General features: G+C 42.0%; 1 protein-coding gene across 2 annotated transcripts; it reads left to right on the plus strand.

The window, feature by feature from the left end:
* The first annotated feature begins 798 nt into the window (after nucleotides 1–798).
* On the plus strand, nucleotides 799–24601 carry LOC148014515 (vacuolar-sorting receptor 4-like). Of its 2 annotated transcripts, XM_087666647.1 has the most exons (15): nucleotides 799–1079; nucleotides 1208–1348; nucleotides 1571–1950; nucleotides 2048–2743; nucleotides 2847–2935; nucleotides 3023–3092; nucleotides 3181–3264; nucleotides 3350–3426; nucleotides 3543–3624; nucleotides 22985–23067; nucleotides 23373–23439; nucleotides 23572–23700; nucleotides 23831–23940; nucleotides 24031–24130; nucleotides 24226–24601. In XM_087666647.1, exons 3-14 carry the CDS (start codon nucleotides 1650–1652, stop codon nucleotides 24124–24126), a joined length of 1884 nt encoding a protein of 627 aa, XP_087522773.1. In that variant the 5' UTR covers nucleotides 799–1079; nucleotides 1208–1348; nucleotides 1571–1649; the 3' UTR covers nucleotides 24127–24130; nucleotides 24226–24601. The 2 variants fall into 2 exon arrangements, with proteins under 2 accessions (XP_087522773.1, XP_087522771.1); XM_087666645.1 differs by lacking the exon at nucleotides 1208–1348.
* Nucleotides 24602–25628: the final 1027 nt, after the last annotated feature.

Consider the following 25628-nt stretch of genomic DNA (forward strand, 5'->3'; position numbering starts at 1 on the left):
TTCCAGTTTGCTTGGCAAATAACACGACAAAATTCTATGTTTAGGAAGTTCCCGAATAGGCTGGATCAATGTATAGAAGGGAGACCAACGATAATTGAAAGATTATGGATGGGTTCTTCGCCAAATATAAACACCCGCACACACCACTTCATGAAGAAAATAAACAACAATTGATCATGGCTTCCTTTTTACATGAACATTATACTATTGGACATGAGGATAACCACTTGTGTCATCTCTCAAGGTTTGAACCCACCCTTAGATGGGCCTTGAATTTCAAGACAAAAATTTGGGCAATTCAATGTTGTGAATCGTGGTAAGCAGCATACATATGTATTGTGAACCTTGCTTTTCTGAGTTTGTTTAGATAAGTTCTTGTAAAAATCTCGGTTGTTTGATTGAAGTACCCTAATATTAGGGGCTAGAAAATAAGGCTCAAAATATTGTACAAGTTTTTTTGATTGTTTGGTGGGATTACCCTTGAAAGTAGGGGCTACTAAGTAAATGCAGATGCATATATTTGTGTGATAAGATATCCTTTGAAATTAAGGCCGACGAGCATCGGTGTCAAGAAGCGTGTGTGTCGCGTGCGAACATGAGCTTAAGAGACACAAAGTCCAAGCTCCAAGCACATGCTGACTTGGCAAGTTGGCCACGATTCTGGTCCATTGACTCGGGTGTGAACGTGCCTCGCCTTTTAAAAATAAAAAATTGAAGCAAAATTCCTAATTAACAAAAAGATTAAAAATGGAATAAAATAAAATGATTAATCAATTGACTCTCTCTCTCTCTCTCTCTAATACCTATCATCAATTCGTCTGCTGCTGCCATTTTCCTTGCTTAAGCTTCTGGCTATGGAGGAGGTCGATCTGCAGGCTTGAATCCCTGTCCTGTCGGTCTTTTCCATCCCCTTAGTCGGTCCTCCGTCTGTATATACACACACATCTATAATTAATTTATTAAATCATCTTCCCTTCTGTCCTTCCTTTATTCCCTCCCCCCTTTTCCTCGGTCATGATCGGTCGAACAGGAAATTCCCGGTCGATATACTGCTTCTGCTGCGAGATCTGAATTGTTCGGTATGATTAAGGCCCTAAATCATGGTTTTTGTTCCATGGCTTCTCTGTAATTCGTATCAGTGGAGCTGTATTCGGGGAGTTACAGGTTCCAGATAAAATTTCAATATTGCAATCGGGAAACGTTTCAGGTTTGATCATATAATCATTCAGCAAAGGCGGAGTTTAGTCACAATCGCCCGGCCTAGATGTTAAGGTTTCGAGGCGTAGCTGGTTGACTCTTGTTAAACAGGGATCCAACTGTTGAAGAAAGAAATAATTCTATGCTCTGAGTAATCTTTGTTTATCGTCTTCTCTGAAAGCTAATCTTAGTTTATCGTCTGATCCGGTCTCTTGTTATGTATTCAATATTTGAGTATCTACATCATGTTTGAAGTGTCCATCATGCCATGTCCGGTCTCTGATTGTAACAATTGATTATCGTGTTCTGTTTTGCATCATGTCTTGTCTAGTCTTTGATTGTAATCATCTATCATCGTGATCCTTTTTTGCAGCCCGCCCCCCAATCTCCAATCTTTGAGTGTCAAATCGGTAGCAGCAGTTTGTAGCTCCAGGCCTGGCTAGTCAGGGGCTATGGAGAAGCTATTCTTGAATGCATGCATATTGTTGGCCTTAGTCTTGCTTGGACTTCCCACATCTTGGGGGCGTTTTGTGGTGGAGAAGAATAGCCTCATGGTCAGCTCCCCTGATTATCTTAATGGTACTTACGACAGTGCTATTGGAAATTTTGGTGTGCCCCAATATGGAGGCACGTTGTCCGGGCTTGTTGTCTACCCTAAGGAGAATTCAATGTCCTGTAATGACTTTGGTTCAAAGGAGATGTTCAGGTCTCGCCCAGGTGGTCTTCCCAACATTGTTGTAGTAGACCGGGGAGGTACAAAAATTGCTTCTTTGCCCCATCTTGTCACATTTATGTCGCCACCAGGTTAATGACTTGGTGTTCTGAAGTGTCTCATGGTCATTATTCACAGACTGCTACTTTGCACTGAAAGTTTGGAATGCCCAAAATGCTGGAGCGGCAGCAGTTCTTGTTGCTGATGACAGAGACGAGCCATTGATTACCATGGACTCTCCGGTTGAGGACAAGTCTGCAGCAGAATATTTGCAGAATCTCACTATCCCCTCTGCTTTGATAGAGAAAAACCTTGGTGATAAACTTAAAAAAGCAGTTGACAACAAGGAGCTGGTAAAATGCAAGCTCGACTGGAGAGAATCTGTTCCACATCCTGATGATCGGGTTGAGTATGAGTTCTGGACTAATAGCAATGATGAGTGTGGTCCAAAGTGTGATGCTCAGATAGATTTTGTGAAAGACTTCAAGGGAGCCGCCCAATTACTTGAGAAGGGTGGCTACACTCTGTTTACACCACATTACATCACTTGGTATTGTCCTGAAGCATTTATTTCAAGTAGGCAATGCAAGTCTCAATGCATCAACAATGGTAGATACTGTGCTCCAGATCCAGAGCAAGATTTTAATGAGGGATATGATGGCAAAGATGTTGTGGTGGAAAACTTGCGTGAGCTCTGCATTTACCGAGTAGCAAATGAAACTTTACAGAGACCTTGGATTTGGTGGGATTATGTAACTGATTTCCAGATTCGATGTCCAATGTCAGAGAAGAAATATAATCAGGATTGTGCAGAACAAGTAATCAAGTCACTTGGTTTGTAACACATCCCCAATTTCTGTGCATTTGATTTTGAAAGTGCATGGCTTATAGAATCTATATATACATCTTATTGATACAGGGGTGTAATATCATGCAGGACTGGATGTGAAAAAGATAAGAGACTGCATGGGCGACCCAGTGGCTGATGCTGAGAATGCAATCCTGAAAGGAGAGCAAGAGGCGCAGGTGTTAAGATATTCTGTTTGGTCTTTTGGAATGTTTAATATTTAATTTCTGAAGGAAGGTACAATCACTATGCTGGCTACATGACAGATTGGGCAAGGTAAACGGGGAGATGTCACAATGTTGCCTACTCTGATAATAAACAACGTACAATATCGTGGTAAGGCCTTTGAATCTCAGCAGGATGACTTGATATAGTTGACGACTCTATTTCTTATTGGGTATGCTAACTATGGGCATATGCTCAGGAAAACTGGACAAGGGAGCAGTTTTGAAGGCAGTTTGTGCAGGTTTTGAAGAAAAGACTGAGCCAGGGGTCTGCCTTTCTGCAGGTTTGTTTTTCACCTGGACTGTTTTCCTGCTTCAAGTATAATGTCTTATTGACAAATGATTTGTAATTGATCTTATCAATTTCAGATATGGAGACAAATGAGTGTTTGACCAATAATGGAGGTTGTTGGCAAGACTTGAAAGCAGATGTTACAGCTTGCAAGGTGTTTGCTTGTCCATACAGTTCTGATGAACTATGCATTTCTTCTATTTCATTGGTTTTGAGTTTGTTTCGACAGGTCTTAGTGTTATCAATGTTGACTCCTGAATAATACTGCAGGACACATTTCGGGGCAGGGTGTGTGAATGCCCTATGGTAAATGGTGTCCAATTTCAGGGAGATGGCTATACCTATTGTGAAGGTAAATGCACTGAAAAGGTGATATTGCTCTTGCAAGCTAGTTTTAATGCAGTAACAGTTATGCGCTCTTTGTGACACCTATTTTTAACCAAAAATATTTAAAATTTGTACCTTTTATGTTGCTTGACCTTCCAATTTCACCGTTATGTGGAAGCCCTTGAATCAAAAACCAAAGGCAGTCGCTTGTTTTTAAACGCAGTAGATATAAATGTGTGGATGACTTTTTTGATTCCTGCTGTTGTGGCGGGCTTTGCAACAAAGCATCAGCAGGTTGATGTTGCTTTGACCTTCCAATTTTGCCGTTATGTGGAAGCCCTTGAATCAAAAACCCAAAGGCAGTCACTTGTTTTTGAATGCAGTAGATGATATAAATGTGTGGATGACTTTTTTGATTCCTGCTGTTGTGGTGGGCTTTGCAACAAAGCATCAGCAGGTTGTGAAGGATATTTTTGTTCAGGGTGTTTAGTCTTTCTTCATTTTGGTGGCTTACAGCCATATCAGGTTTTAATGCACGTGAAGGGTCTAGAAATCCTAATCTCCACCTGATGTGCCTGTAATGGAAGAGACTGAGAGACAAGATTGACAAAAAATGATAGTGACACAGCTCCCAAGGTCCTCGTCTGACTGTTGAGATTCACAAGCAGGAGATGTACACAAAGCAAGACACTGAATAACATGTCTGATTACAGAAGTTACTGAGGGCTCTGCATGAGTGCTGAAGAGCAGTGCAGGCACTGGTCAGAGCACCAAAAATGGAGAAATCTGACAATGAGGAGAGAGGAGAGAGTGCAGACTGGCTGCAAAGATTGGATTGTGACCAGTGGAGGGAGATGATCAATGAAGATGATGTGATAGCCATGATTGAAGAGGCAGCACCCATAAATAGGGGACAGAAAGCAAACTGAATGACCTGCCGTAAATGCAGATCAGACCTGCATAATGACCGTGGGCTGGTCATAACATGGCAAAAAATACCCTTAAAAAAGCCACATGACACCCGCCTAATGCTGGGTAGGAGTTGGTGGACTGAAATTGACCAGAGGAGGGTTCCCATTGTGCTGCTGCCACTCCACATGTTGAGGTCAAAAAGGCTGATTGAAGACATAAATTTCTTTGATTATGGATCCAGGTATTGATAGTCCTTAGCAGCCATGAATGCATGAATGGTTTTGATGGCTGATGTACTTGTCATGAATAAGATCTTGGAAGTTTCTACAAGGTTCTTGATGAGTGCCTAAGCTCAAAATGGAAGAATGTGTTGTTCCAAACTACTTTGTGTCTTTTCTTTTACAACTAATCATTTACCAAAATCTATTGGAACCACTTCCTTGGATTCTACTGTGTATGTCCAAGAGTCAAAGGTTTCAAAATGGAGAAAGACACCTGTTAACAGTTTCTACACTAGACTTCTTGCATAGAGTGGATTGAGGGACATTGTTACATAGGGGAGCTGATTGCTAGTATTATGGCTTAGTTCACTTGGACACTGAGATGTCATTGATCATATATCTACATGATATATCAACTGCCATATCATTCAGCACATTTTCCCTCCTTTATTCCTATGTATTTACAGCCCCAAAAAGGCTTTTTGGGTGCCTTTAGTCGGGGTGCCACCCAAAAGACTTTGGTGGGCAACGCTCTAGACAATCTATGCCTATATATACGGCATTGACTTCACCTATTCATTCACGCCCACACTCTTTCCTTCCGACATTCTTTCTCCATCATCTCTCTCCAGCCTCTCTAGTGCTGCTTACACCCCTGTGGAGGACTTTGTGATTCATGGTCGGTTTCCACCTTCTTCTACCCACCTATCATCAGGCGCCTTGTCTCCATTAGCTCGAGGCTTGCGTTTTGGTGGTAGCTCCTACTGACGATAGCATCCATCACTTGGCGATAGCTTTCCTCTACCTAGCGACCATCATCCGTAGTTGGCGTCAGCATTCTAGCTACAGGCATCTGTGTTTGCACCATGGCCCTTCCTCCTCTAACCGGATATCTTCCACACCCTTTTGGAGGTTGCATTTTGCAGCTAGTGGGCGTCTAATGACCGCGCTTGCATTTTCTGTTCGCTGCCCTGCCCTTTGGCACACTCTGGAGATTGACTTTTGTTGGTGACCATCTTCCTCCTCTCAGATGACATCTGAGGATTGTGTTTCACTCCCTGGATAACTATCCTTCATCTTTAGATTACTTCGACATCCCACTGCCCGGAGGACTGTGTTTTGCTCCCTTCACTTTGCAGGCTCCCTTTCAAGGTGCTGTGGGTTGATTAAGGTAGGATAGTGCAATCATCTTCAGAGCTTTAGCTCTGTTATATCAGCTTTGTTCACTAAGCATGATTCGGTGCTTCATCATCTTCTGTTTCTGTGTTTTCTGAGTCTCTTTTCTCTCTTAGTATTTGCCATACATTGTGTCTCTCCTTGCAAACCCTACTCTATCTCTGGTTTGCTTTCACAATAGTCAATTTTTTGATAGTAGGGACTCTCTTTAGGGTTTGGACAGAGATCATCCATATGCTCCACAGCAGGTGGAGTAGAATTTGTGTTGACTCTCGGTGCATGAGATTCTTTTCTTCGTCTTTGAGGAGTTGGGATTTTGGTACCTTATTCCATTTAGAATCACACATGGTTTGACATTATAGACAATTTCATTGGCTTTTCATTCAGCCCTTGTACTAGACTTCCTCCTGTACTTTTTGATGTATCATTGCAAGAAATTGCACATGCTGTGACTCGAATAAATTTCTTTGCATTTTTGACAATGATACAGCCTACAAAAAACACATGACTATCCTTTTATAGGCATGGCTTGGTTTGATTCTATGCGCGCCCGCAACTCCCTATGTAGGTGCTACTTCACACGGGCCTCTTCCTCTTTGCCAAAGCAGTGCTAATCAGTTTTGGATACTCCTTATCAAGGACAACATAGCTAGCTAAAACCTCCATGAAAGCCATGATTTCAGCTTAGTTGAGCCTTGATAATAGCTAGGAGACCTCTGTAGCTGTGCGCTTTCTCTACATTAGTATTGAGCATGTTGCGTTGGCTCCAAGCACCCACCATCTACTTCATCTACCAATTCAAGAATCCACATTCTTGGCTAAGTGTTCGTACCACCTAACTTTGGGAAAAATAGTAGATTTGTGAGGCATCGAAAGCATGCTAATGGATATTCTCTTCCTTGATCCTACTTTGTTAGGTTGAGTTCTTTTGAGCAAGTTGTGACTTTTAATAGCCTTATTAGGGACTTTCTTGTATTGGTAAAATTGTAGGAGATATTCACATGCTTCAAGAGTGTTATGCCTTTGTGAGCATCCAAAATCCAACTCTGAAACCTTGAAAAGCTAGTGGAAACACTCATCCACTTTGCATTTCTTTGTAAATAGCTTGAGACTTATAGCCAAACATACAATAGCTGAAACCAACCTTCATTTTGGGGATGAGTGGTAATTCCTTGATTACAACTTAGTTACAGTAGCAACATTTATTACAAAACCGAGAAATACAAATTAACTCACAATCTTGGAGAATGGACACCTTGGTGGCCCAAAAATTGGCGCCCCTTTCAGTATTCCAACTCCTTTTGCTGTCCAAAATGACCAGCAAGTCTTAAATCTGATTTGCCCCTTGATTCGGGCAATCAATTGGCCTTCACCCACTTTGATGGAGATGGAAAATGCCCCAAATTCATTAATTTGCTGGTCCCTCCACTTGAATTTGACTGAAAACAACTTCAGCCCTGTTGAATACAAGTCTTGGAGCTTCCAATTTTTGACATGCTTCTTGAGGTTGTTGCGAAATCCTAGTTTTTGCCTACAGATTAGGGTTTATAGCAGAGAAATCTGAAATTTTTCAGTCTCTAGTGAGCTAAATGTTGTAATCTTTAGAGCAAGGCTGTAGAAAGGTTGGGAGATGAGAGAGAATGTTGAGGGGACAGAAAATTCAGACTGCCTTGTCTCAATAGCCTATAGATGTTGTCTCCTGTTGTAGATTGGTCTTCTCTTATCCTTGGCTGTCTCTCAGAAGGTCCTCCAATGGCTGTAAATTAGACAACCATCATCTCTTGGCAAGTGGTAGCCTTCCCAAATGTTTTTCCTAGCATTATCCATAATTAAATATTAAATTTTAGTATTTAAATATTGAAAATTAATCTAATAATTATTTTGATGCCTAGAAAAATAATTTGATTGGCCAATAATTAAATTGGCTAGGTAACTTCTAGTCTCGAGTGTCTTTGTGCCATGGTTGACCATCAGATTAACATTAGGTACCATTAAACACCAATTTTCTAGTGTTACTAATTGATACTTATGGCTAAATGAATGACCTGGGTCAACAACTGGTATTAGATACCACCAAGCAGCTGTGTAGCATAACTTATAACAACTTTTGCCTTTGACATCCCATGATTTCCTCGGGTCCAAGGCTTGTAAATTTACTCTAATCCGAGTTACATCTCACATGTGCAACATTTGCTTAACCATATGATTAGAAATTATAATCCACGAAACAAGAGAAAGTGGACAAGTATACCATCATATAAAGATACTAGAAGACCACACTAACATGGAAAGGTCATGCTCCTTTAAGTAAGATTGTTTCTATGGAGAGGAGTATAGAGTGATGGTTGGTTCAACTGTGATATCATATGTCATTTAAAATATAATTTAGTCTTCTCTATTCAGCATGCTCAGTGCGTACTTTATACCTAGCAAAAACTAGTTAATGGTCCACATATATTAGAGTGGTCAACTATTTGCACTATGCTTTCAAGGTGGATAACTAAGAGTACAGCCAAGGGTAGAAAAGATGGAGTCAACGGAGCAATCTTCAGCAATAATTGCAATGCCCACACACAAAAGACCTAAATTGATCATAGCAGGATATGAGGAAACCCCCAATCTTATTCAAGACTATCTAGTCCACATTGTCTCAGTCTAAGTGTGTTTAATTTCCAATTTGTTTTTTAAACCATTTCTCTTATGAAAATTTATTTGAGGCCCACATGCTTTGTCTTCTTTGAGTGCTTTGGATTCTTCACCAAGTAGATGCATGCAATATTATTATTAAATAACTTCAATGATGGTCTTGGAGTCATCTTCAATTCTTCTATTAGCATTTGTATCCATAATCCTTCTTTTGTTGCTAGTGCAGCAACAACAAACTTAGCTCAAGTAGAAGATAATGTAACTCCTACTTGTCTCTTTGATTGCGATCGTGTCAAACAAGCATTGGATGCTTGGTGGGTCATGTTACAGTTGATGTTGAAGGCAAGGCACATGGGGCGGTCTTCAACGTGTTGTCGGAGGCTTGGGTTTGATGGAGATAGGTGCAATTGTGAAAAGCTCCAAATTTCAATAAAGAAATTTGGATAATTTTCAAAGAAAAATTGAAAAGCCCCAAATTTGTGTGGCCTTTCAAGAAGCAATTAGACTTTTATAATTGGGGTGTGACATGGTAGGCAAGTGATAGTAGGCTGGGGAAGGCAATAGGTAGGTTGGCGTGGTGTGCAATAGATGACAGATTGTGTTGGTGATGTGTGGTAGGGCTCGATAGGTATGGTGGTTGGAAGCGAAACCTTATGTAGCTGTCATGGGCATAGTTGCATTAATGCCATGCATGAAAGTGTTCACACTATACCATACTATAGTTGTTGTATCATATGTATTGTTACCATAAGGTACTGACTTAATGGATACTTCTTTTCTAGTTTGATCCACACTTTGAGAGAATGAGTTAAATGGTTCTTATACTAATGTGACTCTTAAATGTTTGTATACTAATATGATTCTCTCATGCGATTGTGTTTGAGAATCAAACAACTTCTCTACTTGTATTTGTCCAAAAAAAGGAGGTTCTTAAGTAGGTTTAGTAGAGAATGATACATTTTTTTCATATTGTACCTTAAAAAATTCATAGATACCATTTAGGTCCGTATTCTATTGTACCATACCATATTGTACTTTTTGTACCTGACAACCATGCCATAGGAATGGGTACATGATGGGCACTAGCAAGTGTTGTGTTTTGTGTTTTGCCAAACAAGTTGGTCCTACCTACAAGATGCTGCTCCTGTGGCAGCACTGTAGCGAATGCTGCAATTGGCAGCTAGGAAGGGCAGCAAGGAGGCACCTAGAGCAGTTGCTGTTGGGTGGACAGAGATCATATAAACGAGGCTGTGGCTGAGCTGCTAGAGGGAGATGTGACAAAGTTGATGGTGCTATATGCTGAGCATGTCAAGATTGTGGGAGAGAAGGAAGGAGTCTCACTTGTAGCTTTCTTGCTTGCACAATGGGGGAATACACACAGAGGTGGAGGCTGAAAACAGTTTTCCTCTTCTTAGTTGTGTAAGCCAAAAAGAACTCTCATACAAAGAAATAGAAGAACCCTATATATGGGTCTCAAAACCAAACTGAAATAACTAAGGTGGCATACTAACTGAGCCACGAACTAGAGTAGATAAGGATAGCTGTCATCTAGCTATTATTCATGGGCGGTGTACCAACCGCGTCTACAACTGACAAGTCGGTGACATAAATGCACAACGGTCACCCTGGCATATCACGAGTGGAGCTCGATATCTCAACACTCCCCCTCGAGCTCAATCCTAATTCCTGCACACCAAGCAGGTCTCTGAACTTGCGCAGCTTCTCTGCGCCCAATGCCTTCGTAAATATGTCAGCTATCTGATCCTCTGTGCTGACATAAACTAGATCAATAAGACCTAGTAAAACCCTCTCCCGCACATAGTGATAATGCACCTCAATGTGCTTTGTTCTAGCATGATAGACTGGGTTATTTGCCAAGTGTATACTACTTATGTTGTTACAATAAATGACAACTGGCCCATCTGTAGGAGGCTGATGCATATCATAAAGTAGCTTATGCAACCAAGCTACCTCACATGCAGCCATTGCTGCGCCCCTGTACTCAGCCTCTGTGCTGGATAAGGCAACTGTAGGCTGTCTCTTGCTGCTCCAAGTGACTGCAGCACTTCCAAAAGAGAACACATCCACTGGTAGATCGTCTATCAGAAATGCTACCAGCCCAATCAGCATCAGTGTATCCATGCAACTGTATCTGAACCCCTGTCTCATAAAATAGTCCATACTGCAATGTGGACTTCACATACCTGAGTATGCGTCTAGCCGCATCCAAATGCGGTTTCCTTGGAGCCTGCATAAACTGACTTACCAATCCAACAGCATAGCTCAAATCTGTCCTGGTAATAGTCATATAAATCAAGCTTCCTACTATGCGTCTGTACATAGTAGGGTCTTCCAGAAGCTCACCTGCATCTGTGCTCAGCTTCACATTCTGCTCCAAAGGAACTGAAATAGGCTTACAGCCTGTCATCCCATATTTGGACAGCATGTCCAATCCATACTGCCTCTGCAAGAGCTGTATCCCACTTGGTGATCTAATCACCTCAATGCCCAAGAAATAACGCAGCTCTCCCAAATCCTTCATCTCAAACTTTTGCTTCAATAGCATTTTCACATGAAGGATATCTTCATCACTGTCACCTGTCATAATCAAATCATCAACATAAATGACAAGTAGCATGATACCTTTCTCTGTTTTTCTCACATGAAGTGAGAAATCTGCCTTGGAAATCTGAAAGCCAATAGTGACAAGATACTGTCCTATCTTGTCAGACCATGCTCTAGGTGCTTGCTTCAAGCCATACAATGCTTTCTTCAACCTGCAAACAAACTCAGGATGAACAGCATGCACATAACCTGGTGGCTGCTCCATATATACCTTGCAAATCACCATGCAAGAAGGCATTCTTTACATCCATCTGATGTAAAGACCATTCCTTTGATGCAGCCATAGCAATGACTGCTCTTATGGTTGCCATCCTTGCAACCGGACTGAATGTTTCTTCATAGTCAATGCCATATGTTTGTGCATACCCCTTGACTACTAATCTTGCCTTGTATCTGTTCACAGAACCATCTGCATTGTGCTTCACTTTATAAACCCACTTACAGCCAATTGCATTCTTACCTTTAGGCAAAGGTACCAATTTCCATGTAGCATTTGCTTCCAAGGCATCCATTTTTTCATCCATGGCTTTCTCCCATTTTTCTTTTCCCATGGCTTGCTCAAAAGAAGTGGGTTCTGGTTCCTGTATCACTTTAACCATATATGCATAGTGAATGGCTGTAAATCCATCATATTTCAGCCTATCCACAGGATACCTAGTTCTCGTAGACCTGCGTAAAGTAGGTTCACTCCCAGGTGCTCTCAAAACATCCCTGGTCTTCCTTACTCCAGGTGTAACAATAGAAGGAATACCCAACTCATCATCAATGCTCTGTTCTGAGCCACTGGATTCACCATCCACATAAGAGTGACCTGCATTCACATCAAACATGGGCTGATCAACCTTCTCTTTTCCTTTTCGTGATACCTGCATACCAGAATCTGCATTGCTTTGAGAAGATTCTCCTGATCTCAATCTGCCTGTCCATGGCGAAGAATATGAACCACTGCTAGATGACACTCCAGGTCCACTAATATTTTGTGACTGCTGCTGTGAATTCTGTGCAGCATTATCATTTTGTGCATCTACATCATCAATCACATTAACTGGTTTATACCAGCTACTCATCTCATCAAAAACATCTCTGCTCATTGTAAACTTACGAGTAGAAGGGTTATAGCATCTATACCCTTTTTGCTGCAGAGAGTAACCAATAAAGATGCACTTCTCAGCTTTTGAATCCAACTTGGATCTCAACTCATCTGGCACATGTACATAGGCAATGCAACAAAAATTTTTTAAATGAGAAATATCTGGTTTCCTACCAGTATACCTCTCCTCTGGAGTCATCCCATGTATTGCTGCAGTGGGAGTCCTGTTCATTATGTAGACTGCTGTAGCAACTGCTTCAGCCAAATAAAAATCTGGCAGGTCTTTTTCATTGAGCATGGCACGAGATACCTCTCCAATATGCCTGTTTTTTCTTTCTGCAATTCCATTTTGTTGTGGGGTATGACTGCACGAATATTGCTGCTTTATGCCATGCTCCTGCAAGAATCTTGCAAACTCATTTGAGAGGTACTCTCCCCCTCCATTTGACCTTAGGCATTTTATTTGCAGGCCTGTTTCTTTTTCAACCATAGCTTTAAGAGTTTTGAAATGCCCAAAAACTTCACTTTTCTTTTTCATAAAATACACCCAAACTTTTCTGCTATAGTCATCAATAAAAGTGACAAAATAATGACAGCCTCCAAGAGATGCAGCTTTAGTAGTCCACACATCAGAGTGGATTAATTCCAATGGCTTCTTACTCTCTTGAACATGTCTAGGAAATGGTTTCCTTGCCTGTTTTCCAAACTGACAGGCTTCACATACCTTATGCATTTCTGCAACCTTGAATCTAGGCAATCCTGCAACAATATTTTGGGCCTGCATTGATTTAAGTCGCTGTACATTAACATGACCAATGCGTTTATGCTAGATATCAATATCTGCAACTACACCGGTCCCATGTGCAAACATTGCTGCACTCAATTCAGACATGTCTGCATCCAACGTAAACATTCTGCCCTTCTTCTTTCCTTTTGCTATCAAGCGACATTTTTTCCCATCCTGCATAGACAAGGGAATTTTTCCAATCTGCACAATAGGATGTGCAGTATCATCACCAGTCTCCACAAATCCTGGTTTTTCCATTTTCCTTGCATCCTCCATCCATTCTGCATGACCTGTCATATGTTTTGATGCACCTGAGTTAACATACCATACATCGTTGCTTTCTTCTGCACTTGTCACATAATTATTCATGTGCTGCACCATAAACAAATGCTCATTTCTGTCATCACCCTGTCTACTAGAAGATGCATAATTTCCTTGTTGCAATTTTCCATTCATGATGTCATTCTGCTTTTTATAGCAGTCTTTAGCCATATGACCCATTTTACCACAGTAGTAGCATTCAACATTGCTATTTGCATTTTGGCCTCTTTGCCATCCACCACGACCTCTTTGGCTCCCCCTGCCTCTAGAGTTACCACGTCCTCCTCCATAGGACTGGTTTTCTTGAGTTTGCTGCATATTCTGATTTCTACCACGGCCTCCAGATCGGCCTCCTCTACCTCTGCCTCTACCTCTTCCAGCATTTGAGTAGAAGACAGTTTCTTTTGAAGTTCCTCCTGAAGAAGATGCTCCACTATTTCTCTGCTCCTCAGAAATTAGAAGAGCAATCAACTCCTCAAAATCAGGAAATCTTTCACGGACGGAAATGGATGTTCGAAACTGTGCATAATCCTTTCCTAGACCATTCAAGGTCACGGAAACTAAATCATCATCTTCCACTGGTGACCCAATGGAAGCAAGTGCTTCTGCAATCTTCTTCACCTTCATGTGGTAGTCATTGATGCTCATATTTTCTCTTTGCACATTATGCAACTCTTGCTTGAGTTGCATTTTCCTGGCTTGCGTATCCCATGCCTCCTTTGGCGTACTTGCATCCTGAATATGCACAATCATAGAGTCTGAAATACTGATAGACAGCCAGTACATAACTTTCCTGGCTCTCTCATGCCATGCTTTAAATGCCTGCATTTGCTGTTGATTGGGAACATCAGGAAGAACTGGTTCTTCTTCATTTCCTGCAACAAATTCCCAATATCCTTTTCCCATAAGGAAATTCGTCATTCTAAACTTCCATGCTTGGAAGTTGTTCTTGTCAAGCTTTTCAGTGACAATCTGTGAGAGAGAATCAGACGCCATTACAGAACACTGCAAAAAGTTTTGTCACTGCAAAGAACACAGCTTCAGCCTCACAAGGGCTAATCTGCAAAACTGACGAAAGTGGTATTTGACCACACAGTCACTTCCTAGTGACGATTTTGCATCAACAGGCAACAAGGATGAATCTGTAACTCCCAATGTCTCTGCACACAAGCATACGATGCAATTTCTATAGTAACTTTTCACCGACCTGTAGAACAGTGGTCACACAGCATAAAACTGGGTCTTTTCCTGAGTGCGTGCAGAAAACTTCCGCCTCCAAAACAGGCCCCGAAATGGCCTCAAATAAAAAAAACAGGGTCGCGAAGGGCTAAAGCCCTATTCCGCAGCATATACTGCCCTCTTGCTTCACCGCGAAGGGCGTCTCAACCTGAGACAATGCACTCTTGCAATTTCCGGCTGTGCTACCTGCAGAGATCTGCTCCCAAAACAGAAAATGAAAGCAACACTGCTCCTCTTACCAGAACACCGCGAGCTTGGCTTGCTTTCTTGAGCTCCTTACCACGAACAAGGCTCTGATACCATGTCAAGATTGTGGGAGAGAAGGAAGGAGTCTCACTTGTAGCTTTCTTGCTTGCACAATGGGGGAATACACACAGAGGTGGAGGCTGAAAACAGTTTTCCTCTTCTTAGTTGTGTAAACCAAAAAGAACTCTCATACAAAGAAATAGAAGAACCCTATATATGGGTCTCAAAACCAAACTGAAATAACTAAGGTGGCATACTAACTGAGCCACGAACTAGAATAGATAAGGATAGCTGTCATCTAGCTATTATTCATGGGCGGTGTACCAACCGCGTCTACAACTGACAAGTCGGTGACATAAATGCACAACGGTCACCCTGGCATATCACGAGTGGAGCTCGATATCTCAATAGAGCAGGCATGCAACATGCATACAACTGTGAGTCTCTGGCTCCCAGGCATTTGCACCGGCTCCCTCTCCATAGAACCTGTAAGTGATGATATGACTAAAATGAGGAGGGAGTCGGGTATATAAAGAAGAAAATAATGCCAAAATAGGGGGCAGGTTGACCAGCATTTAATGCTGATTGGCCAGCATAAAATGCCCCAAGTAAGCATCATAATAATCATAATAAAATGCCTAAATAACGTAGCCATGTTGAGAAACCCTTCACCCTTCACCCGCAGTTTGTGTTTTTGCGTTTCTGGGTTTTGTGTTTAGTATTCGCAGCCTAAAAAAGGGGCACCATCCTAGACTGACTATGCCTATTTATAGGCCACTCTCTTATTCATTCCTTACGGCTGATTCATTCAGTCCGTCACCTCTTCTCTCCAGCCTCTCCACTACCCTTACACCCCTTTAGAGGACATTGCGGTTCGTGGTTCATGGCTGTCTTCATCATCTTCCTTGTGCTACGGCACCCTTGTTCCCTTGTATCACATTCACTCCATGATTGAGAACTTCATCATTCCATTCATCAGAGTTTCTTGTCTCTTCTCTTCTCTTCTCCATGTTTGTCGAGCTCACTCCGTGTTCCTCCCCGCAAACCCTACTGTCTTGTTGGTACGTCGTCTTTTGCATTGGTATTAGAGCTAGATTTTCTCAAACAGTGGCAAAGATTCTCCACTCAAGTGGAGGCAAAGATTGGTGGCTGGTTTAGCATCCACTTCTCTTTTTCTTCCGCTGCATCAAAATCTTGTTTTTGCAAGTTTCAGGCGTTTTCAGCTTGCTGCCCACACCCCTTTCGCGGAGGACATCACAGTCTCAATTGTCCCTTACTGTCATCTATAGTCTGGCACCTGTTTACAGCCTTCCACTTGTAGTTTGCAGTTGTTTACAACAGAGCAATTGTTGTTGATCAGTCTCCATTCACAAAATAATCTCGTTTTTGCAGATTTGAGGTATTTTGGCTTGCTGTCCACATCTCGAACACGGAGGACATTGCAGTTCAAGCTGACCATTGCTATCTATAACGGCCTGTTGTCTATTTCTAGCCTATCACACACTGTTGGGAGTTGATTTTAGCATACTGATTGGTACTGCTGGTTTTTTAGGCATTTTTAGTCTTTCTCTCTCCTACACTGTCGTCTTTATCAGATCCAGCCTTCCTTGGCTTCATTTGTCCACAAAGATCCTCCTCATTAGAGAAGACATACCGGTGGCAGGTTCGGCATCAACATTTGATTTCTCTATCATTTTTGTTGTGCATTGGGAGATATCATTTTTCTTTCTCCCACCTTCCTTCCTTTAGTTTGCCACATCGGTACCATGGCATCTCCATCGACAGATTGCCCTTCTACTAGGTGCTACTACTACGGCACGAACGGTCATCCCACCGAAGAATGTCGACATTGACCTTTGCTCCCCACCTCTTCGGAGTATATACGTCTTTTACTAGGCACTCCTTGTGCCACCTCTCCTCTTTGGGCCATAGAGATCGTTCTACATCAGCTATCAGAGTATTATGTCTAAGGCAATAAGGTGCAACTGACGCGTACTAAGTCCTTTCGAGCACATGGAGGCTCTAAGACCTTATGAGGTGATAAGCCCTCTTGGAAACCACCCCATTGCGCAGAGATTTTCCTCACCCACTTCTAGATACATTGGCTTCCACGGCCCACATCTCCTCCACAGTCCACTCTCCTGAGAGCCCGAGACTGTTCCCTACCCTTGGCTCATCCCGAGCCTCCTTCTTCCCCACCCTCTTCCACTCAGGTTTAAGAGGCCACTTCTGGGTGCTTTCTAGCTTCTTTTTCTGAGTCCCAGATACTCACGGCCCACATCTCCTCCACAGTCCACTCTCCAAAGAGCCCGAGACTGTTCCCTACCCTTGGCTCATCCCGAGCCTCCTTCTTCTCCACCCTCTTCCACTCAGGTTTAAGAGGCCACTTCTGGGTGCTTTCCAGCTTCTTTTTCTGAGTCCCAGATACCTTCTTCGGCACGATCAGCTGCACTTTGTTCGTCATCAAATGCTTTGCAGTCCGTGAGCCATGAGTGGTTGGATTTCGTTTCTCTCAGATTGGGATTCAGAGGGGGATTTTCTTACTTCGCCCTTAGAGGGGGCTTCCAGTTCTCCTTTGGCTTCAAAGGGGACTCCTACTTCTACTCCTTCCGATTTAGAGAGGGACCTTATGTACCATGAGGTTATTCACACACCACCACCTTTCACTTTCGAGGAGTGGCTCTCCTTTGAGTAGTCATTTTCTCTACTCATACCTAGGATCTAGAGGATTTACCTAGATCAGGGCCCTTGGGTCTTCAGTAGCGACTTGGTGGCTAGGCCTTCGTATTCCTTCTAGCATGGAGTCATGGAGCTAGTAGCTTCTCTCTCGAGGTTGAGTTTCGGGTTCTACAGCTCATCATGTCTCCTGACTATCTTCAAAGGTCTCCTTTTAGGTGGTATTCTCAGATTATAGGGTGGATCTTCTTCGTCCCTTGGTCAACATAGAGCCACCTCCCGAGCTTGAGTATGTGCATATCCTTATGGTTCTTGGAACTACACAAAGTCCGACATTCCTCCTATGTATTGCATGTTTTCATCATCTTTGTACTAGGGCGCTTGGGTGAGTGAACAATTTCCCCACGAGGGACATTGTCCAAGTGGTACCTGTTGTATGAGCATTCTTTAGCATGTAGCTTTGCATCTTCACCTCACTCTTCTTTTGTTTCCCTTTTTGGCTTGAGAGAGGGTGTTGAGACATCCTTTACCCGTAGTTTGCGTTTAGGGTTTGTAGCCCCAAAAAGGGGCGCCATCCTAGACTGATTGTGCCTATTTATAGGCCACTCTCTCATTCATTCCTTACGGCTGATTCATTTAGTCCGTCACCTCTTCTCTTGAGCCTCTCCACTACCCTCACACCCCTTCAGGAGGACATTGCGGTTCGTGGTTCGTGGTTGTCTTCATCATCTTCCTTGTGCTACGACACCCTTGTTCCCTTGTATCACATTCACTCCATGATTCAGAACTTTGTCATTCCATTCATCAGAGTTTCTTCTCTCTTCTTTTCTCTTCTCCATGTTTGTCGAGTTCACTCTGTGTTCCTCCCTGCAAACCCTACTATCTCGTTGGTACGTCATCTTTTGACAACCATGCCTAGCATAGGTTAGATTCACACATGAGCTATCTGGATTGCTAACACCCTCTCTTAGTTCATGGGCGATCTGATACAATACAATGATACAATGATAAAGGATAATCATGGTCCATACAACAAAGAACCACTAGAGTTAAATCATGAATACCCAAGCAATGGATGATTAAGCTACCACCAATATGCCTTGGAGAGAACCTGATGCTGATGTCGATTGCATCACCTTCTGAAAGTAGAGGAGTCATAATAGATCACTATGTTCGTTAACAATGTCTCGCAGTAGCATACGAGACCATCTTGTCAAAAGTGCCTCCAAACATATGTGACCATGGATTTCTCACCTTCGGCCACAAACTACCAAAGCCTCCCCTCATGTGAGCTTGGGCTCGGAGCCAATCCCACTCTTTGTTAAATAATAGTCCATCATGAACTTGGATGCCAATCCTAACTCGAGGACTTGAACATGTTAGACTTTCATCGATGCGTCAGGGATGTCCCTCTTTGGAACACGTACACCTATATACATGTATAGATGAGATTCACCAACCCCATCTCACCACCCTCTCACACTTTCTTTGGCATTGGAGAGTCATGAGGGATGATCGTATCACTTGGATTAGAAAGCAATTGAGGAAGGGGGAATTGAGCCCTTCCCTCGATATGAAAAAGTGGATTTCTTTCACGCCTTGGACTTCTCCTTGGTTGGAGGATCGGAGTTAGAGTTTGAGGAAGAGGATGACTTGTTGGAGGAGCCCACATCTCGCTTCTTCTTCTTCTTCTTCTGTGAGGTTGCTAAATCCTTGCAATCCTTTCACAAATGTCTCTTCTTGCTAGAGTGATAACACTAGGCCTTCGGCTTCTACCTATCACTCCTCTCTGAAGCTATAAAGGCCTCACTAGAATCTCCATAATGAGACGGAAGCCTCCCTTATAAAGGCAAAGATGCCTTGTGCTCCAGTAACATTGAGGACATATGTGTAAAGCTCACAAGTGTAGAAGATGTCTGCGCCTGCAAAGCATTGGCCACTCCATTAAACTCCGAGGGGAGCTTGTAGAGTACCGTTCCCACTAGATGTGCCTCTAGAAGAGTAGACTAGATGTGTCGAAGCTGGTCATGTACTTGTGTAATACATAGCAAAAATAATTGAATAGTGTCCTTTGGCTCAAACTTCATGTATTGGAGCTATCCATAGAGGGTCACTGCATGCATGGTGTAAGGTGTCTTGTACAACATTTGAAACTTCAATCATATTTCTAGGGATGTCTCGTAGGAGGTAATTGCTAGTAGAACTTCTTTAGAAATACACCAAAGTAGTGCAGAATAAGAACGTGCATTGTTGGAATCCCAAGTAAGCACAACTTTCTCATGGTTGTCCTCATCAAAATCTTCAGGAAGGGGAAAAGGAGGTTGAGGTTGAGGAATAGCTCCACATACAATGTACCAAATTTCATCACAGCACTCCATGTAAGATAGGTAGGTCCATGTAGCTTATCATCTATAGAAGTGTACAGAGGAGCCATTTGGAGAGGATAAGAAGAGAATATAGAGAATAGAGAGAGAACATAGCCAAACCAACAGCAAAAACTGTTAAGAAGACTACTAGGGTTTGCACTGAGGACACATAGAGTGTACGACCACGACAGAAACACAAAGACACAGACACAGACACAGAGGGCAAAACTCAAACCCTAAACTCAAAACTCAAAACTCAAAACTCAAACCCTAAACGCAAAACTCAAACACAAACTGAAGAAGGGAGAGAGAGAACACAACTCTGAAGTGAATGAATGCTGTAAATGAATGTAAGAGTGTACAGTGTGCTCAAGGGCAGAGCAATGTCGGAGTGTGACGTTCACCGAAGATGGATCCCAAGTCTGTGATCACCAGTCGGAGTGTAGGAGTGCTGAATAGTGAATGGCAGCAGGCTGGTCACCAAAATGCAGCAGTCTGGAGGCTGGAAATTGGTAAACGCAGTAGTGTACCACCGATCGGGGGCTGGAAACTGTGCACAGTCTGCTGTAAACAGCAGGTGGAAACAGTGTCTGAGAGTGTCAGGGCTTGCAATGCTGAAAACGCAGGTTGGCTGACCCTGGAGATGATGGACAGCAGGTTGAACAGCAGTCTGGGACAGTTTGGAGCAGTTGCCAGCAGCTGAGAGCTGTTGCCTACAGCAATGGACAGGCTGAAGATGATGTGGCTGTAGTCAATGATGGCTGGACAGCAGATGGAGGCGGGCTGCAGGTTGGAAACTGGGCGCCAACAACAGGAGAGGGTGTGTGGGCTGGTGTAATCTGCAAAACAAGGATGATTGTTGAATGGGGGCAGCCTGTCTATTTATAGATGTGGAAGGGCGCCCTAAAAATTAGGGTTTTCACTAAACTTTCTCGAACCGCTTCCTGTTTTAGAGTTTCCACTGAACTCTTTCGAACCGCTCTCTGTTTTAGGGTTTTACTCTAAAAGAGCATTTTTAGTGTGTTTTGGGGCTGTTTAAGAGGCTAATCAGCAAGTAATCCATATTTTAGCTCAACAAAGACATCACAAAATGAGAGTTTACATGCATGTAACCAAAAATCTGATTAGAAACGAAGGGAAATTGCTGCAAGATCATGACAACTCAGTCAAAAGCTGCCAGAAACAACAAAAATGGCTTGAAGAAATAGTCGTGCAACCATGGTTAGGGGCATAAAACCAAAAATGCAGTTTGGTTGAGCATTGAATGCAGCAAACTGACAATTGTAGGTTGGAATCCACATGCAATATCAGATGGATGTTAGAATTGCATTCTTGCATGGTGACTTGGAAGAAGAGCTGTACATGAAGTAGCCAGAAGGCTTTGATATGCTTGGAAAGGAACACTTGGTGTGTAGGCTAAAGAGAAGCTTGTATGGTTTGAAACAGGCTCCTAGACAGTGGTATAAAAAGTTTGATGTCTTCATGCTCTCACATGGGTTTAAAAGAAGCAATATAGATCACTACTTGTATATAAAGAAGGCTGATGATGGGAACCTTATAATACTTGTGCTTTATGTGGATGATATGCTTATGGTTGGTAGGCATAAAAGCTAGATTAATGCATTGAAAAGACAGCTGAATTCAGCTAGGTTAATGCATTGAAAAGATAGTTGAATTTAGCCTTTTCCATGGACTTGGGCGCAACACATTTTGGGCATGCATGTGATGAGAAATAGAGAGCAGCAGCTCTTGTTTCTCTCACAAGAAAAATACATCAGCAAAGTACTTGATCGTTTTTTTATGGTAGATGCCAAGCCATTGCGGGTACATATTTACCTTGACTGGTTGGGCAGTTTCTTGGTGCTTTAAATTGCAAAAGATAGTAGCACTTTCTACCACTAAGGCTGAATATATTTCAGCCACTGAAGCTTTGAAAGTTGTTTGGCTTGGTCATTTGGTCAAGGATTTTGGGATGCCCACCAAAACACTTGTACTTGGATGTGATAGTTAGACTGGCTAAGAATGCCATGTTTCATGCACGTACCAAATATATTGATGTGCGGTATCAATTATCAAACAGGTTCTGGTTGATGGCCTAGTCACACTGACTAAAGATCAAAACACAGGATAAACTTGCAAATGTTCTCACTAAAAATCTTGCAAAGGTTCAATATGAGCATTGCATTCGATCGGTGGGAGTTGGTTAAAGGTTCGGTTAGGACCTTTAAGTGGGAGGTTGTTGGGTGTAAGGGCCCCTTATGCTACTCTTGTGTATATATTACTTTACACATGTGAACACACCCTTGCAGGCATAAGTGTACCATACCCTAAGTATAAATACATTCTTTTATTCTGTGTGTGTACCACATTGGTACACACCTATCCCTCCACTCTTCACTCTCACTCACTGGTCACTCAATAGCCGTGCACATTTCTTGAGTGCTTCCTCTCACACTCTTCACAACCAATTATTGTTGTGCTTGAGGTCTTTGCTTCAAAATCATACTCTCCATGCCATTGGAAAACTTTTAACTTCATGTGCTCCACGTGATTGGAAAATGTGAAGGCTCAAAGGATCAATACCAAACATCTGCCCAATTGAGAGTAGTATACCAGGTGCTGACTTACTGGAATGAGAAGGAGACTGAGGCTTGAGATGACTTCATACCTTTGAAGTTTTAAAATCTGAGATGCAGCCAGAACTTGTCACTTGGAACTTAGTTTGGATTGTGACACTGCCATAAGCACCCTACTTGGATTTTAAAGGATTGCTACTTTTTAGAAGGAAATACATGGCAGAGGTGGCACGCTTAATTTCATATGCGATGTAGTGTTGCACATTTGTTCCTCTTACTTAGCACCCCCTCTGCTTACCTGGTCCTTCAAGCACTGTAGGGTCCCATGTGAGAAACTCTCCCAAAATGTGAGCAGTAGAGAAGCTGCAAGTGCCTTTGAACTAGTTGATTTGTATTTGTCAAACCACTAACATTTATGGTGTCCATTTTTCATTTTTTAAACTTTGATCTGGTTATTGTACTTCATTTGGGTTTTCTCATTTAGCTCTACTCTTTTTCTTTCAGCCACTGGACAAGGGCGTTGCAAGATTCAAAATGGAGGATGTTGGCATGAGACTAGAGATGGAAAAACATTTTCTGCATGTTCGGTAAGTTTGCGATGCCAAAAAATGTCTTAATAGAAGCTTATTTGGTAACTTTGTTAGCATTGCCATTTAGGGCATGTGCTTTTACAATGGTACAATGGCACAGTGAATCGCTATTCAAAAAGTACTTCAGGTTTTCTTGAGTTGAGTAAAGTTGGTTTTTACTTGGTTGTTGAAAAAAGCCATTTTTTTGGGAATAAAAGTTGTCCTTGCGTGGGGGCAGAAGAAAAAACAAAGGAGCACGCTCCCATGCACGCCCGTGCGCACACTGGTTTGTACTTGCTTTGATTGACTTTTTCTGTTCATAGGATTCCAAACCATCAGGCTGTGAATGTCCTCCTGGATTTCGAGGTGATGGTGTTAATAAATGCGAAGGTATGCTCACATGAATTTATCCATAGCCTGTGACTTTTAGCTGTGATTGTGGAAAATTGTCTCCATGCATTTCATTCTGAAGTGGATCTTGTTTAGATCATCTAACTGGTATTTTTAACTTTATTCTACTAGACATTGATGAATGTAAAGAGAAAACTGCTTGCCAGTGCCCTGAATGTTCATGTAAAGATACATGGGGTGGTTACGAGTGCGAGTGCCAAGGAGACCTCCTCTACATGAGGGAACATGATACATGCATAAGTGAGTCAATATTGACAAAGATTTGTCCATTTGTCACTGTTATAAATCACATGCTATGTGTTTGTAACTTCTTGGTGGTTTGTGTGTCTGTTTCTAATGACTTTTACGTACATTTGTTATATTCAACTAGGCAAGAAGGAAGGAACATCTAGAGCTGGCTGGGTTGTTGCCATTGTAGTACTATTGAGTTTAGCAGCTGCAGGAGCTGCATCATACTTGGTCTACAAATACCGACTTCGGGTAAATGCAGCTCTTTGGAATCTTTGCTACAGACAGCCACTGAATTAATTTTTTATTTGAGGTTTTGCTCATTGTGTGCTTTTTTTTCAGTCTTATATGGACTCTGAAATCAGAGCTATAATGGCTCAATACATGCCTCTTGATAGTCAGAGTGAGGTTCATCATCATTTACAAGATGAGGCTTAGAATGGTAAGAGCTTGAGCTTCATATAATTTCAATGCTTGGGCTAATGAGTAGATGATCCGTCTGTGAGGCGAAGTCATTTTTACAATTGTCTATGGCAGGAGCTTGGGCTACCACTTTGTGCAGGTGGTTCCTATTGTTGATAGCATTGAAGGGCACACTGGTCCATACAAATCACGTTTTAGTTAACAAACCTCAAATGGTTCGAGTGTTGCCTGCTAAGCTTTGTATATTACCAGTGGAGTTGCAACTTGCAATCTACAAGCAGTGGGTGCTAGGCAAGCCATTAAATTGCCCCCTTTTTCAAAAGGATGATCAATCTGTCAAGCGGCACATTTAGCATCATTTGGTTGAGTTGGGTTTAGGAAAGTTATGGCAGATCCCACTACAAGAATATTGAGTCCAAAAATCCTTATAACGTCTTATCAAATCTTTGAATTTGGATAATGTGAATACATAGATTCTGTTTTATCTGCAGATATCCTTTGTGTGGTTCCTACTAGGCATGTTTTTCTTTTATGTATGTAATTTTATCCATTTTATTAAGAAAAGCCATTTACTTAAGAGAAACTGATGCGCTCAATTTTGAACAAGTATGCATACATGCTCCACAGAAGGTCAACATCATCACTTAGTGCAAACAACAATATTTAACTGTCTTTTGATCACTAAATGAGATGTATGTGACAAACCAATACTGGAATGGTCCTTTAAAACCACTCATTATGCTTTGCACGATAAGGCATTGCAAACCTGCATCCATTGTGCTAACTGGCAATGAGAATATTCTCATATTCTGCACTGTGCATACAGATTGTATTGAACGAACTCTATTAGTTCTCAACTAACAGGTTTGTAGGTGATGACAATACTTTCATTTGAACTTACTGCTAGTGAAGCGCCTGAGATTTGCAGAATGATGGAGTGCATTATGTTGTTGCTTAGCACCATGGGATATACATTATGTTGTAGCTTGCAGGCTCTAAGAATGATTGTGTATGTATATCGGAATGCATCCACTGCTCATGCATTCACTGCACAGATTGTGTATGTATTTTAGAATGCATCCACTGCTCATGATATGACCAATAAGAAAGATTGAACGCTGAGATGTCAATAAGGTCAGAGAGGTTCTTCAAATGTTCAATATGTGTGCATTATCCTGGCATTCATGCCTACCAGTTCAAATGAGTCCCTTGCAGACCTGAATAACAAGGTCACACAGGATTGTGTTTGCTGCTGCCTGTCTAGAGCCCCTTGACCTGGGCAGGTTAACACTACAGGATACAGTAGAATGATTATTCAAACTACATGGTTGCTTGTTGTGAGGCTTAAGATCCAGTTTTCTGTACAACTGTGTCTCTGTGCTTTGGCTGCAGCTAAGACATAATGGTAGCTAATGTTTGTGTTTTTGCATATCCATTCATTTTTCACAATCATATGTCTATTTTTCTATCATTTGATGTTTAGTTGTGATGGTAGATAAAGAATCAAATGGGATTTC

The sequence above is a fragment of the Lygodium microphyllum genome, chromosome 25 (genome assembly GCF_053477565.2).
Source record: "Lygodium microphyllum isolate KBCC chromosome 25, Lygodium_microphyllum_v1.1.10, whole genome shotgun sequence".
Lineage (NCBI taxonomy): Eukaryota > Viridiplantae > Streptophyta > Polypodiopsida > Schizaeales > Lygodiaceae > Lygodium > Lygodium microphyllum.

What these genes read in the sequence shown, in the direction of transcription:
- LOC148014515 (XM_087666647.1), top strand. Translation starts at nt 1,650, where the DNA reads ATGGAGAAGCTATTCTTGAATGCATGCATATTGTTGGCCTTAGTCTTG. An exon ending in AAACAACGTACAATATCGTG is followed by an intron (nt 3,093 to 3,180) that starts GTAAGGCCTTTG and finishes GCATATGCTCAG; the next exon opens with GAAAACTGGACAAGGGAGCA. An exon ending in AAACATTTTCTGCATGTTCG is followed by an intron (nt 23,068 to 23,372) that starts GTAAGTTTGCGA and finishes TTCTGTTCATAG; the next exon opens with GATTCCAAACCATCAGGCTG.